This window comes from Piliocolobus tephrosceles, chromosome 13, assembly GCF_002776525.5.
Source record: "Piliocolobus tephrosceles isolate RC106 chromosome 13, ASM277652v3, whole genome shotgun sequence".
NCBI lineage: Eukaryota > Metazoa > Chordata > Mammalia > Primates > Cercopithecidae > Piliocolobus > Piliocolobus tephrosceles.
The window spans coordinates 110,060,689-110,073,979 of record NC_045446.1 but is presented as its reverse complement, the minus strand read 5'-3'; the positions used below and the strand labels follow the sequence as shown (position 1 = coordinate 110,073,979).

Genomic DNA, 13,291 nt, shown 5'->3' with positions numbered 1-13,291 from the left:
AAAAACAATCAAATAAAGAGAGACAAAATAATTACAAAGAGTAAAGAACCAGGTTGATGTAATATCATAGAAACCAAAGAAAGGGCGTTTTGGCACAAATGGAGGAAAGGCCATGTGAGACAAACAGCAAGAAGGTAGCCATCTGCAAGCCAGCAAGGGAATCCTCTGACCTGACCACACTGACATCCTGATCTTGATCTTCTAACCTCCAGAACTGTGAGAGAAAATAAGTTTCTATTGCTTAAACCACACAGTCTATAGTATTTTGTTACAGTGGCCTGAGCACACTAAGATAGCTTTGAAAAGAAATAACTTATTTTCTTGCACCAAATACTGTCAGCAGGAATCTGTTCATGACACCATGACAGCGGTTAAGCAGCAGCTATGGTCTAACTCAGAATTCACTTGCTGAATCTCTCATTTCCTACAGTAACCCACAAAAGTATTATTAAAATTAAGTATTATTAAAATTGTAGATCAGAAAACACATCCATACACATTTAACAGACTCTAACAGGTAGAAAGGGAAAAATAAGGGGAAATGGAATAAATAACCGACTGACCACACTGGGCAGAAACGTAACAAAAAAAGTCAATACAAAGCAAACACTTGGTTTCCTTTTAAGATGTACAAAGTAAATCTATTTCACAAAGTAGCTCTAAAAATGCCTAAGAAGCCAGGTGCGGTGGCTCATGCCTGTAATCCCAGCATTTTGGCAAGTCAAAGTGGGAGGACTGCTTGAGCTCAGGAGACAGAGACCAGCCTGGGCAACATGGCAAGACTTTGTCTCTACTATTTCTTTCTTTTTTTTCCCCCCCTGGCAAATCATTCCTTCAACAACCTCATCTCTATTAAAAAAACAAACAAACAAACAAAACAGCTGGGTGCAGTGGTGTGCACCTGTAGTCCCAGCTACTTTGGAGGCTTAGGTAGGAGGATCACTTAAGCCCAGGAGGTTGAGGCTGCAGTGAGCCATGATCATGCCATTATACTCCATCCTGGGCCACACAGCGAGATCGTGTCTCAAAAAAAAAAAAAAAAAAAAAAAAAAAAAAAAAAAAAAAAGCCAAGAAAGTTTAAAATAAATAATATGTGAGTAACTAGCATTTTTGTTAAGTACCCAGCTAATGAATTTTACCCCAAAACAATGTATAATTTCAAAAGTTTGAAGTGGGCTTATAAGACCCTACACTAAAGTAGAATGTCACCAGTTGCTATGATTCTACTCAGTAGTTTCAAGCTTTTAATTCCCAGAGAGACTGTTTCATCTATGTTAACTGTATGTAATCTAAAGAAGTCTATTCACACAGGTTATAAAATATTTGTAATGTCAAAGAGATTTATGTTAGCATACTAATTCTGTTCTAATCAACTCATCCCTCCAACGAGTGCTTTTTGAGGACTTGTGGACTCAGTTCCTTCCAAAAAAGGTATTTCAAGCGTTCTCAAAAAACACACACACAGAGAAGCCACACCTTACTTTCCGATTACCACTTAAAATGTTTCTATCACTACCAAGCCAATGGCATGTCTGAACTAGTATTAATATTTCTATCACTGCTGAGAAAAATATTAGTATAATATTTCTAGTCAGAGGTTCCTAAATTGTTAGTCTTCATCCAAAGCACACAACAAACTTCTAACTACACATCGCAGATATAGGAAAATGGAGAGGAAGGTGAAATAGAACACTGCAAAGGCTACTGAAAAAGAACAGAGCTATAAAGATAAAGTTCATGTTCCTAAGGAGAGGATAAACTATAGAAAGCTCTTTATACAGAACAGAAAGATAGAGTCTCGAGGAATTAGGTATTTCTTACTTATCAGTAGCCAAAATACTCTGGAAGGAAGAAAAAGCGTAAACTTGATGTGCCACAAGGCATAGTATACGTTTACTGCTGAACTACTGTAAAAGCTATACACAGAAAAAACACTGGTCACAAAAACCCAAGTAAAGAAACATGTGTATTTGTCTTAACATAGCGGCATTAACTGGTTTAGAACCAAATACTGAGCTTTCATAATACTAAAAAGTATGTTATTATGGGCTCAAGTGCCAGCAGATGTGAACTGTCAAATGTCTTAAAAGGGGGAGGGCAATTCCTGTATTTTTTTTTTTTCCTCTCCTATATATCAAGCTAGGAAACATCTGCACCTGGGGGAACTTCTACTCTATAGACTTGTGGCTCTATTAAAGATGACCTGATTTCCCTTTGAGGCCAAATTTGGAATCTTCCTAAAAAAGGAAATAATTTATCAGTCTTTCAGAATTATTTTTAAAGTCTTAGCTCCAGGTCATTCCTCTCCTATTCACTTTTCTCAAAAACCAAAAAACCAAAAAACTCCAAAACAAAACCCTAATCAGATCCCAAAAGAAGGAAAGAAGGCAGGTAAAACTGCAAAGGAAAAGGAAAAATAGGTATGAACTTCACAAACATGGTTTATCGTATCTTTGGAAGATAGGACACAGTCTATAAATATTAGCATTTCAATCATCTGCTGCAAAAGTTGACCACTCAGGTTAAACTTGCTCTTCGTTAAGATTATTTTTAAAAGGTACCATTTTGAAATTTTCCCATTCCGATTAAGCTTCAGAGAAACTTCTCAAAGGCACAAATTCTTCAAGCTATGAAAATAAAATACTTACGTATTTTTGCCATCGTGGATAAATTATACAAGAATGACTTTTCCACATGACGAGGCAATTAAAACTAAACAAACAAAAAATGAAATAAAAATTCCAAAGAACTGCTAATATATCTAAATTACGCCAGTATTATACTTAGAGGAAAAGACTTAATTCCTCAAATTCTTCATAATCCAAACTCTGCAAATGAGACGTGGGAAGATGATGACAAGAATTCAAAGCCCATTCGTGTTATTTGGAGGAACCTGACCCAAACATATTAATCACCTTCCTACCATAAACAAGACGGGAGAAGATGGGCAATGTGGCCTACTCTTAATCTACAATGTTAGTTTCTAGCAACCTTAAGCTTCCACATCACAGCCACGTTAAAAACCCCAGGCTCCCTTTCCCTGCAGTAGATCATGCCATGCACAGCAGACACAAGAAAGGCTGCAGTTATTTTTAAAAAAAGAAAGAAAAAAAAAGAACAGAAAAGGAACACCATGAAGCAAGCTCCAAAGGGCAAGTCTGAATTAGCTACATTAGCTTACCATATATCTCGGATCTACTCTCCTCTGAACTAGACTTTGTCTTCTTGGAGGAGCTATCTGCACAAGAGCGGGAGAAAAGGAGAGAGATATAGAAAATATGGAGACCAATGTAAGGGGAAAAATTCATGGGGAAAAAAGAATGAATCATGATCAAGTTAAATCGTGCAAACACAAAGTATGAATATAACAGATGACAGCACTTAGAATAGTCATGAACAGCACAGGTAATGACATATTTTAAAGATTTATCGAAGAAAAGACAGTGCAATAAAAATATGTTCAAACAAAACAACACATGAATAGTATACAAAATATATCACCTGATAATTGTAGAGATGACAAAAGCACTAAAAGCTATAATGATCTTATTATGAAGCACTGCATACACCTTTGTTTAAATCTGTCTTTGGAGATGGGCACAGCACAGACATAGATACAAAATAAACCTAACAAGATTATATTTTTGTGAACATAGGGCAGAAACTTTTGACCTTATTGGCAAGACAATATCTAATCATGTAAATGAAAGCCTCTGAGCCCCATGACTACAAAATTAGGCATCAGAATGGAAAATTCTCTCTTCATGGAGATCTGAAAGTGACATAATACATATTCCCACCACCAAAGCCTCCTAAATCGATGACTGGAATTTCATTTTACCTACTCCCTGAAATGCAGAAAATGATTAGCTATGTGCTTCCTAGATAATACTTATAATATTTTTTCAAAATAAAGGAGCTTATACTAATAAAGTATGAAATGTCTTAGATACATAAAACATACTATTCTCTATATTTAAAATTATATTTCTAAGTAAAAATACCTAAAAAGAGATACATTATTTTTATGTATCTGAGATTGCGGGATTTACTTCGTCTCTTGTCAAAGGGACATGCAACTGAATAGTATGTGTACAAAAAATATATGTCAGTTTCAAATGACAAAAGCAAGACTACCAAGCACTTTCTATGAATCAAATACTGAGTAAGTTTACAAGGAGAAAGCAAAAGCCTGTATGTTATAAAAGGAGATCAGTCTGAAAGTCTGTTAACGTGACAACCCTAGGAAACACTGACATTGCTTAGGTTGAAAGACAGTTCTTTAAGTTCAGAATACTTTTTAACTGAAGAGAAAGGGATTTCTATTCATTTGTTTACTCTAAAATGAGACAATCATTAATTTGTGAAACTGATTTATCTAAAACTCCAATTCACCATAATCACAATTGAATTTTTAGATGACTACAGAAGTGTAGAGTTGCTAGAGCCTTGGTTTTATGACATACTACTGCTTATACCAAGATTCAACTTAATACTGAGTCCTTGATCTGACCAAATCTCCAATTATTATATAATCATTTCTATTACTATCACTATTTAAAGATATAATATACTCTACAATGATACTTCTGTAGTGGAATGTACAGTGTTGGAAGTTAAAAATGCTTGCATTCCTGCTAAATGCAAAGGTGTTATTATGATATAATTGGAGGAATGTGAGAGTCCTAAAACAGATCGAACAACTACTTCTAAGTGTTTCGGGTAGCTTAAGCTCTATTATTCTGAACTTCACTACTCTCAATATTCTTTGAAAGAATGAATAGTGTTTTACCTGTGGGGTCAAAATCATGTGATGCAATGCGCTCAACTTTCTGCTTCTTATCTGTTGGTGACTCTCGGTTCAAAATACTTCCATGCCTAAATTAAAGCAAAGTAATCAAAAGCTTAGTGCAAGAAAATCATTAGAATAAAAAATTTAAAATTCCAAAACTGGATCTTACAAGAGAAACCAGGAAATCAGTTTACTTTACACAGCACCATAAGCCTCTCTAATTACATTTTTCAATAAGTTTTGGTGAAACACAGTCTATTTACTTGATTTTAAGTGCTTAAGATAATTAAAAATAGTATTCAGCATTAAAGTCTCTTTTATTCTTAGAAGGAACTGCTTACATTTTTTTTGTATGGTTTTCACAGGTCAATACTATTATTTCCATTTAACAGACCAAAAAAAAAAAAAAAAAAAAAAAGACACAGTGCCTAAAAGGAATTAAACACATTCTCCAACTCTACATATGAAATGTCAAGTTCAAAATCATTGCATAAACATAGCATGCATGAGAACGGTTTAAAATTTAAAAAGCAAGCCTTAGGCAAGCCTCATTTTAAGCCTGCCTAGGTAGTTCTAGCCACAGAAGTCTTAGCCAACCACTTTAAGCATAAATGACATTATTATTATTATTATTATTTCTAAGGTTTAGCCAATTACACTGACCAGATAATGACTGGGTGACAAGACCATAACAATAATATACATGTACACATACACATATTCACTGAAATGCCAAGGTTAATTAGCATTGGATCCTGGACTATGCTGACACTAAAAATGATAAAATATAATAATTAGGAATGACATACTACCTACATTTTATATTTATGATACTTAAGATAACAGAAGAAATGCTGAAAGCAAAAATACTGAGGAAGAGGCATTTAACACCTGGAAGTGAATAAATATATAGACATGGATACACGCATAGATATATTTGAACATTTTAGAATTTTTTCTTCACTGTCTTCAAGTAATTAAGACTAGGCCAGGCACGGTGGCTCACGCCTGTAATCCCAGCACTTTGGGAGGCCAAGGCGGGCAGATCACGAAGTCAGGAGATCAAGACCAACCTGGCTAACACAGTGAAACCCCATCTTTACTAAAACTACAAAAAAATTCGCTGGGCATGGTGGCGGGCGGCTGTAGTCCCAGCCACTCGGGAGGCTGAGGCAGGAGAATGGCGTGAACCCGGGAGGGGGAGCTTGCAGTGAGCCGAGATCGCGCCACTGCGCTCCAGCCTGGGCCATGGAGCAGGAACCCGTCTCAAAAAATAAAAATAAAATAAAAAATAAAGTAATTAAGACTAAACTAGTGCCAAAGTTCATTAACTAAAGGCAATTACAGTCACACAAGTGATAAAATACATCAAAAACTAGCATTCCATTTTCACCTCCCAAGCTACTCATAATTCAAAAGTCACAAATAGATTTTAAAATTAAGTCTCTTCAGAGTGACCTTAAATATCATTTTGAACAAATTTTTAAAATGCTTACATTAGAAGTATTATCAAAACAATGCTGTCTTCCAGAAAAAGTAACATCTTTTATTATTTTAAATTTGTAAAACATTTTGAAATTTTGAATTACTTGAATACACATTCTTAAAAACCACAAAAATCCACCATAATTTCAAAGGGATGTTTATAATTAAAATATAACCTAAACTTGAGTATGAAGTGCAATTGAGCAAACTTACCTTATAGGTTTTTTGAGGGGAAACCTGAAACAAAGAAAAAATAAGGACAGATGGAGTTATTTTACTTATAAGATTTTGTTACTAAATTTATTCATCCTACTGAACCTGAATAAGAGATTTAAATCTTATGGTAACTTTCCAATAGCAAGGATCAATAAACTGCAGGAATAAGAAGTTGAACACCATGTTTAAGGACCTTAACTACTTTGTTAAATCTTAAACTGCCAGTGCATTTACTACCAGCTGTCCTAGAACATAGCTTTTCTTTTTAAAAATCCCAATGATAACAGCAATTGCTAAATTTATAAAGGGCTTACTAAACGCTATGAATTATTTTCACATGTATTATCTCATTTAATCTTGAAAAAAGAAATCTCTATGAAGAGATATTCTTTCCATTTTATAGATTTTTAAAGATCAAGACAAAAATAAATATTTTGTCGTTAAAATATTATTCTCACTGTTTTCCTAGAAGGGAAAGTTCCTTCCTTCCCATCACTTCACACTACTTCCCAAAATATCTGGGTGTTGATTACTGCACTATTGATCTATGTCATCATGATCCTCAATTATTAGGTTTAGATTTAACAACAGATATCTAGAAAAAAATTAACATTAAAGTACTATCGGTTACAAAAAATACCTTCCAAAAGTAGAAAACAAAGGGTACTTTCCTGTTTTGTTTTTCTGGGGGGTCCTATAAGCTGAAAGAACTACAGCTTTTCCTCCTGGTTGTCTCTCTTTTAAATGAATACTGATGGAAGCTTCTCGATAAGTGTTTGATGCTGTATATAAATGCTAATCTAAGTCTTCTCAAATATCATCCCACGTTTCCATTTCTATCTTTTAAATTATTTCAACCTATGGCATTTTATGTAAAGATTAGTAATACGAACAGTACTTTATTAAGAACATCAGTAAAACCAGGGTTTTAGAAAAGCCTATTAGTAAAGACAGTTAAGAAATAAACATAATACAATGATACTTCAATGACTACAGTTCATCCGGCATGGAGGTAGAAACAAAACCTCTAAAATACAAGCTGCCTTACAATTCCCTTCGACACCTATTTAAACCAAAACTTATCCATAGAAAAAGACAAAGAATCTAAGACCTTTCCTAATCAGTGATAGCATGTTAACTCACAAAGAAGTAGTGATGATAAGTAAAGGGGGTTCTGGGACAAGATGACACTGCTCTAGAGAACAAACTGACTTTACAGAAGACCACGAAATCTTCAGAAATAGGAGTTCCTAAGCAGTCTTGTCCATTTAACTGTTGAGGTGGGAGAGGGAGGGAATGGGAACATGTTTCTTAATTTACAGATGAACATACAAGTTGACAGAAAAGGATTCCAACTGAGTTTCTGCAAAGGGTAACAACTGTCATTTATCAACCTTAGCCACTCGACCTCACAGCCATTATAAAAACTCCTACCCTAAAACAATGCTGCTTGCGTCAGGGAATGCAACATTCAGGGGGATGCTGGTAAAGAATCCCGGAAGTTCCCAGACTACTGATTGTAAACCAGTTTCCTGAGCTATTTTCTCTTACAAGGTAATGAAAAAGGAGAGGAAAAAAGAGGACAAAAATGGAATGAGAAAATGAACAAGGACTACACCCACAGTCCAACTTGCTTATCATAATCTACTTACTACATTCAATAAAGTATAGATTAAGAACTTCTCAAATAATATTAAAATCATAATTTTTTCTCTAATCATTGAATTCTACTTTAAAGTATCTGCTAAAGCAAATAAATACATATGTACATATGTGTGTACATATATGCTTATATGCATAAGTAACAATGTCAAGAACCTTCTTGGCTATTTCATTAGTTCTCTCTGCTTCAGCTAGGAAAATCACCAAGATAATCCTATAGTTTTGCAAAATCCCTACCATATGCTGAATATTGAGACAGATGTAATCAGAGAGCTGGAAATAGAAAGCTAGATCTTCAAAGAAAGCCTGGGGCTAACGTTGCAGATTTGAGTCATCAACCTACCGATGGTCACTGAAATTTAAAACAACAAGGAAATCTGAAAAAATGCCGAGGCTCAAATTTGGGGGAGACACTAGCATCTGCATGATTGAGAATGGAGGTGGGAGCCAATACAGGAGATTAAGAAGATGAGTTAGAAAAGAGAAAGGGCTGTCCCAGAAGGGAAGGAAGAGTAGATAATCAATACTATAACTGCTACAGAAAGACAGGTCTGAAAGCTAAAAAGGGGCCAGGTTCTAAACAACAAATCAGTTCAACCATTAGTCCGATGAAATAAATTCTGGTGAACAAAACTCCTATATTTTTAAGTCCCTGTCCACTGTGTAGTTTAATCATGAAATAATGACAGTATCTTTTGGTTAGATATTTATGTAGAACAGCTGTATGTGATTATGACATAATGTTACAGGTGCCTAATGAAACTGTGCCTGGTTTTTGAAAATATCATATTGATAACTTGGACATTTGGTCAACAATGAATATACTGTGTTTACTTGCATGTGTGTGTGTGTATATTTTACTATTAATCGATAGCAGAAAAAGTCAAATTCCAAAATGAAGAACCATGATTAATAAAGCAAAGAATTATCAGGAATTTGAGTCTCTGAGTCACTGGGATATGGTGGCTAGCTGCCCCCTCCCCTCCCCTCCTCTCCTCTTTTCTTTTCTTTTTTCGATGAAGTCTCACTTTGTCACCCAGGCTGGAGTGCAGTGGTAAGAGCTCAGCTCACTGCAACCTCCGCCTCCTGGGTTCAAACAATTCTCCTGCCTCAGTCTCCCGAGTAGCTGGGATTACAGCTGCGCACCACCACGCCCGGCTAATTTTTGTATTTTTAGTAGAGACGGGGTTTCGCCATGTTGGCCAGGCTGGTCTCGGAACTCCTGACCTCAAGTGATCCGCCTGCCTCGGCCTCCCAAAGTGCTGGATTACAGGTGTGACCCACCGCTCCTGGCCTGCCTTTGCTTTTGATTTTGTATATTAAGCACAGCTACATTTTAGAAATCTTAACCAAAGGCCTTAAATGTTCAGAATACATTTATTCTCTCAACTCAGAATGTCTTTTCCTTGTTAAATTCTGAGTTCTAATTTTAAAGCCCTAGGTGGTCCTTCCCAATGTGTTATTACAGTGTAAAGGGAAATGTGATTTGGTAGTTAAATAACCCTTACCCAATAAATAATGAATAATGTATACTAGAGTAGGACTTATATCTTAACCAAGTTTAATTATTCTAATGAGCATACACAAACACACAATTTTATAACTGGAATAGTCCTTTAATATTGTTAAAAAGAATTTCTTCTGGACTTAAAAAATTGCAAAGGACCAGAAAGTTTTATGTTGTCACGTATTTGCTTATAATAAATAGCCTACTAGAAATCTTTTTTCTTTTATTGATTTCAGTGCATAAAGAGCCTTTTGACAATACTTGAGTGTGAAGTGTTCTGAAACCATATGAGAAGAAATGCTGGTATCACACTCAAACCTGAATTCATACCCTTTTCTCTCTCCTCTAGGGTATTAGATATGTCTTCCCTGGGTTTAGTTATAAAGGAGCATTTGAGACTCTAGTTGGTTCTTCTTAATAAGGAATGGTTGAAATGAAGGGGAGATGGTTAAACAAATTTTTCTTACATTGGATAGTGGTTAAGATTTTATTAGCAGTCAAACAATGTTACCTATTAAATTTAGAATCATTAAGAATTCCATTAGTAGATACACTCTGATTTTAGTGATGTTAAAATGAGGAGAAAAAACATAGTAACTTGAAATGGGTGAAATACAGCACCATTATATTGGAACCCACTCCAGTGAGAAGAGTTACTAGACAAAGAACTCTGCAAATTAGACAACAATTAAGGTAATTTTAAAGCTCAACCATCATAAGATGATGTAAATATCAGTGCAGAAACTATACTATTGCAAATCAGAAATGGACAGGGTGGGATGGGAATAGTATTATTGATTGTTATAAATGAAAATTCCCTAAAATTTCAAGGCCTTGGGGGGCAACAGACTCCTCAGTAACAAACATAACTGGGTTAATATTCTAGTTTCACAATTTAATAGGTGTTTGAACTTGAACAAGTTGCTTAACCTCTTTAAGCATCTCCTCTAAAACGTAATTACTAATACCTCTACCTATACCTCACAAATTTGTTTTGGGATTAAATTAGAAAATAAGAAGCACTGCCTAGCAAGCAGTAACCACTTATGTATTTACTATTAAGAAGAACAAAAATAAAATCTGAATGTTAGTGATATGTATTCAAATTAAGTAGAAAAGAAAAAATAAATTTAAAGACTAAATATTCAAATAAGTTTTTAGCTAAGTAAAATGCATAGAAATGTATAATTCAAAGCCAGTGATGAAACCACAGATTTAATTTACCAACTTGTATCATAGAAAATTCATGCCAAAACTTAAACTTCTCAGATGCTACACTGTAAGAAAAAGATCAGGTTGCAATCTGCACTTTAAATTTTCCTGAAAAGTAGGGAAAGTGTTTTCAAACGTAGTGAAATTGTGTCGACCATACTTGCCACTCACTAGCAAAAAAGTCCATTATTTCCTCATCTCCTTTAAAATATCAAAGGTGATTAAGGCATCCTGTGGGCTGGATTTAAATTAAGTTTTTAATTTACCTGTTTCTACAAAACAATTAGAACGGCTTAAAACATAGTGCTTAAAATTTGAAACTAATATGAATCTGAACTGCCTTGCTCTATTATTATTTTTCACAAAATAACAAAATAGCTAAGAGGACATTTGTCTGCAATACATAAGAGCTCTTAAGTACAGGGATTTAGCACATAGTGCTGACTCCAGCCGAACTGCCAATTCAATCTTTAGTTCTCTGGATAGTAAGATTCACAGAACCAAAAGTATTAAATGACCACCCGCTTACCTCGCAGCAAAAACAAAATAAACAGTCATAAACCCTTTCACCACCTACAATTTATAACTGGTCTAGCTTAGAGCCATTAAAAGAACTAAAAATTGTGGAATTGGGGGGAAAAAAAAGTCTGAACATTATCTACAATACAATAGCCATACTGACATATTTTTTTATTAGCATATAGAACCAAAGCATGAAAAGTGGCAAGGAGAGCTGGCATTAAAACACTAGTTATATCCAAAGGACTCTAAAACAGAAGCTACAGCTGACAGAATGACTCATGGAGAATTTCCCATGGTGTTCTTTGTTTTAAGCCTCTGGACCTTGCAACACAAACCACAGACAGGCAGGGACCAAAGAGCTCAGTTCTGGTGCAAAATCCAAAAATGATTCACTAGCATGTAATATAAAATCTCAAATTACCTTCTTAAACATAGCTTAGTATATCACCACTTTTACCAAAGAGCTTAAATGCACAACAGCCCCTTAGTTAGGCTCTCTTACTTCCTGGACACACTTTGACAAATCAAATAGTAAATTTTTTTCTAAATTACTTTCATTCCCTCTGCTGGAGCTATTATAGATAGATTGACTATTAGTTGCTGCTGACTGAGAAATGTAGCTCACAATTAATATAACAGCTTATTAGAGACTTTCATTTCCTCATTGACAATCTGGAAAATTATCACCTTTGTGAATATTTCTTAAAAGCTTTCTCCACCGCTTTCATTTGTGATCATGAATATCTGACTACTAGTACCTTATACTTTCTTTTAAGACTATATTCACTTCAGAAAAACCAAGTAGAAAGAACTGCCAGAAAAGGAGGAGATCCTCAAAATACTTAAACAAGTATCCTCACCTCACTAAACACCATCCAAACCATCAAATCCATGCTTATGGAAGAGGTATTAATGTCATTTAACAAAGGTAAACAATAAACTGGACTCTACAAAATGATCTCATGACTTATAAAATGGGGCAATGCATGATTCTGTTTGCTAGGAATGTAATCTTAACCTCATTTCACATTTCTCTACTTCAGAATATACTGGTAAAAATAATAAAACTAAGAGTAGAAAAAAGTCCTCTTAATCAAGGGTGGGCATTTTTCCCATAAATATTTCATATAAAATATATTATGATTAAATGTTTACAAATCTATAAACTGAAGTGAGAATAGGTGAACAAAATTTGTTAGGACAGGCTGCTTTCTACACATTTGCCAAAAGATATAAATGTACTTCTGAAAAAGTAGAAAGTCTTAGCTTTTAAGTGTCATTGAGACAAGCTCCAACATACAGCGTTTACTTTTCAGTCTGAGCTTGAGAATTTTATTTAAATGTAAAATTAAAATATAAAATACTGTCTAATAATATTTCACTTTTTTGAATAAACATAGAGCACTCTATGATTTAAAAAAAGAGTACTACTCAAAATTTACATTGATATTACCCACTTTAAATCATCGTATATTTGCAGTTTGGTTGCATTTTTTAATTGAAAAAACCTAAGGCATTCATAAAAATATCATTCTGCAGCAAGAAAAAGTGATTCGACAAGTTAATTATGACTTATCTTATGTATTAAATATTTCTCACTGTGTGCCAAAAAAATCACAGGAATAGGAATCATTTATTTCTGAAATCTCAGGAGAAGGAAAAACAACCAAACTATACTAACCCCAAATCACAGAGTATTTACTCATGATCCTACCTTCAGGTGTGACAGTTGGTATGCATTCACCGGTTGAGTGCAAAGAAGCCCAACCACAGTCATACATATGCCACAAAGCTAAACAGACAAGGATTTACCAAAAAATCATCAAGGAAACTCAGGAAATCAGAAAAGTATAAACTTAGTTCTCATGTGCTCTAAAAATGTGTACGATCTCCTT

The 13,291-nt window shown here is 34.6% G+C and overlaps 1 protein-coding gene across 3 annotated transcripts in view; it reads right to left on the bottom strand.

Moving 5' to 3' along the window:
- The window catches only part of ARHGEF12 (Rho guanine nucleotide exchange factor 12), a 149,537-nt gene that overhangs the window by 72,776 nt on the left and 63,470 nt on the right, over positions 1–13,291 (bottom strand). For 2 of the 3 annotated variants that reach the window (XM_023208480.2, XM_023208482.2), the window contains exons 2-4: positions 6,491–6,514; positions 4,793–4,878; positions 3,182–3,238 (exon numbers count right to left, since the gene is read on the bottom strand). In XM_023208480.2, coding sequence (XP_023064248.1) covers positions 3,182–3,238; positions 4,793–4,878; positions 6,491–6,514 — 167 coding nt within the window. The remainder of the gene's footprint in view (positions 1–3,181; positions 3,239–4,792; positions 4,879–6,490; positions 6,515–13,291) is intronic. The other variant, XM_023208481.3, reaches the window with a different exon arrangement.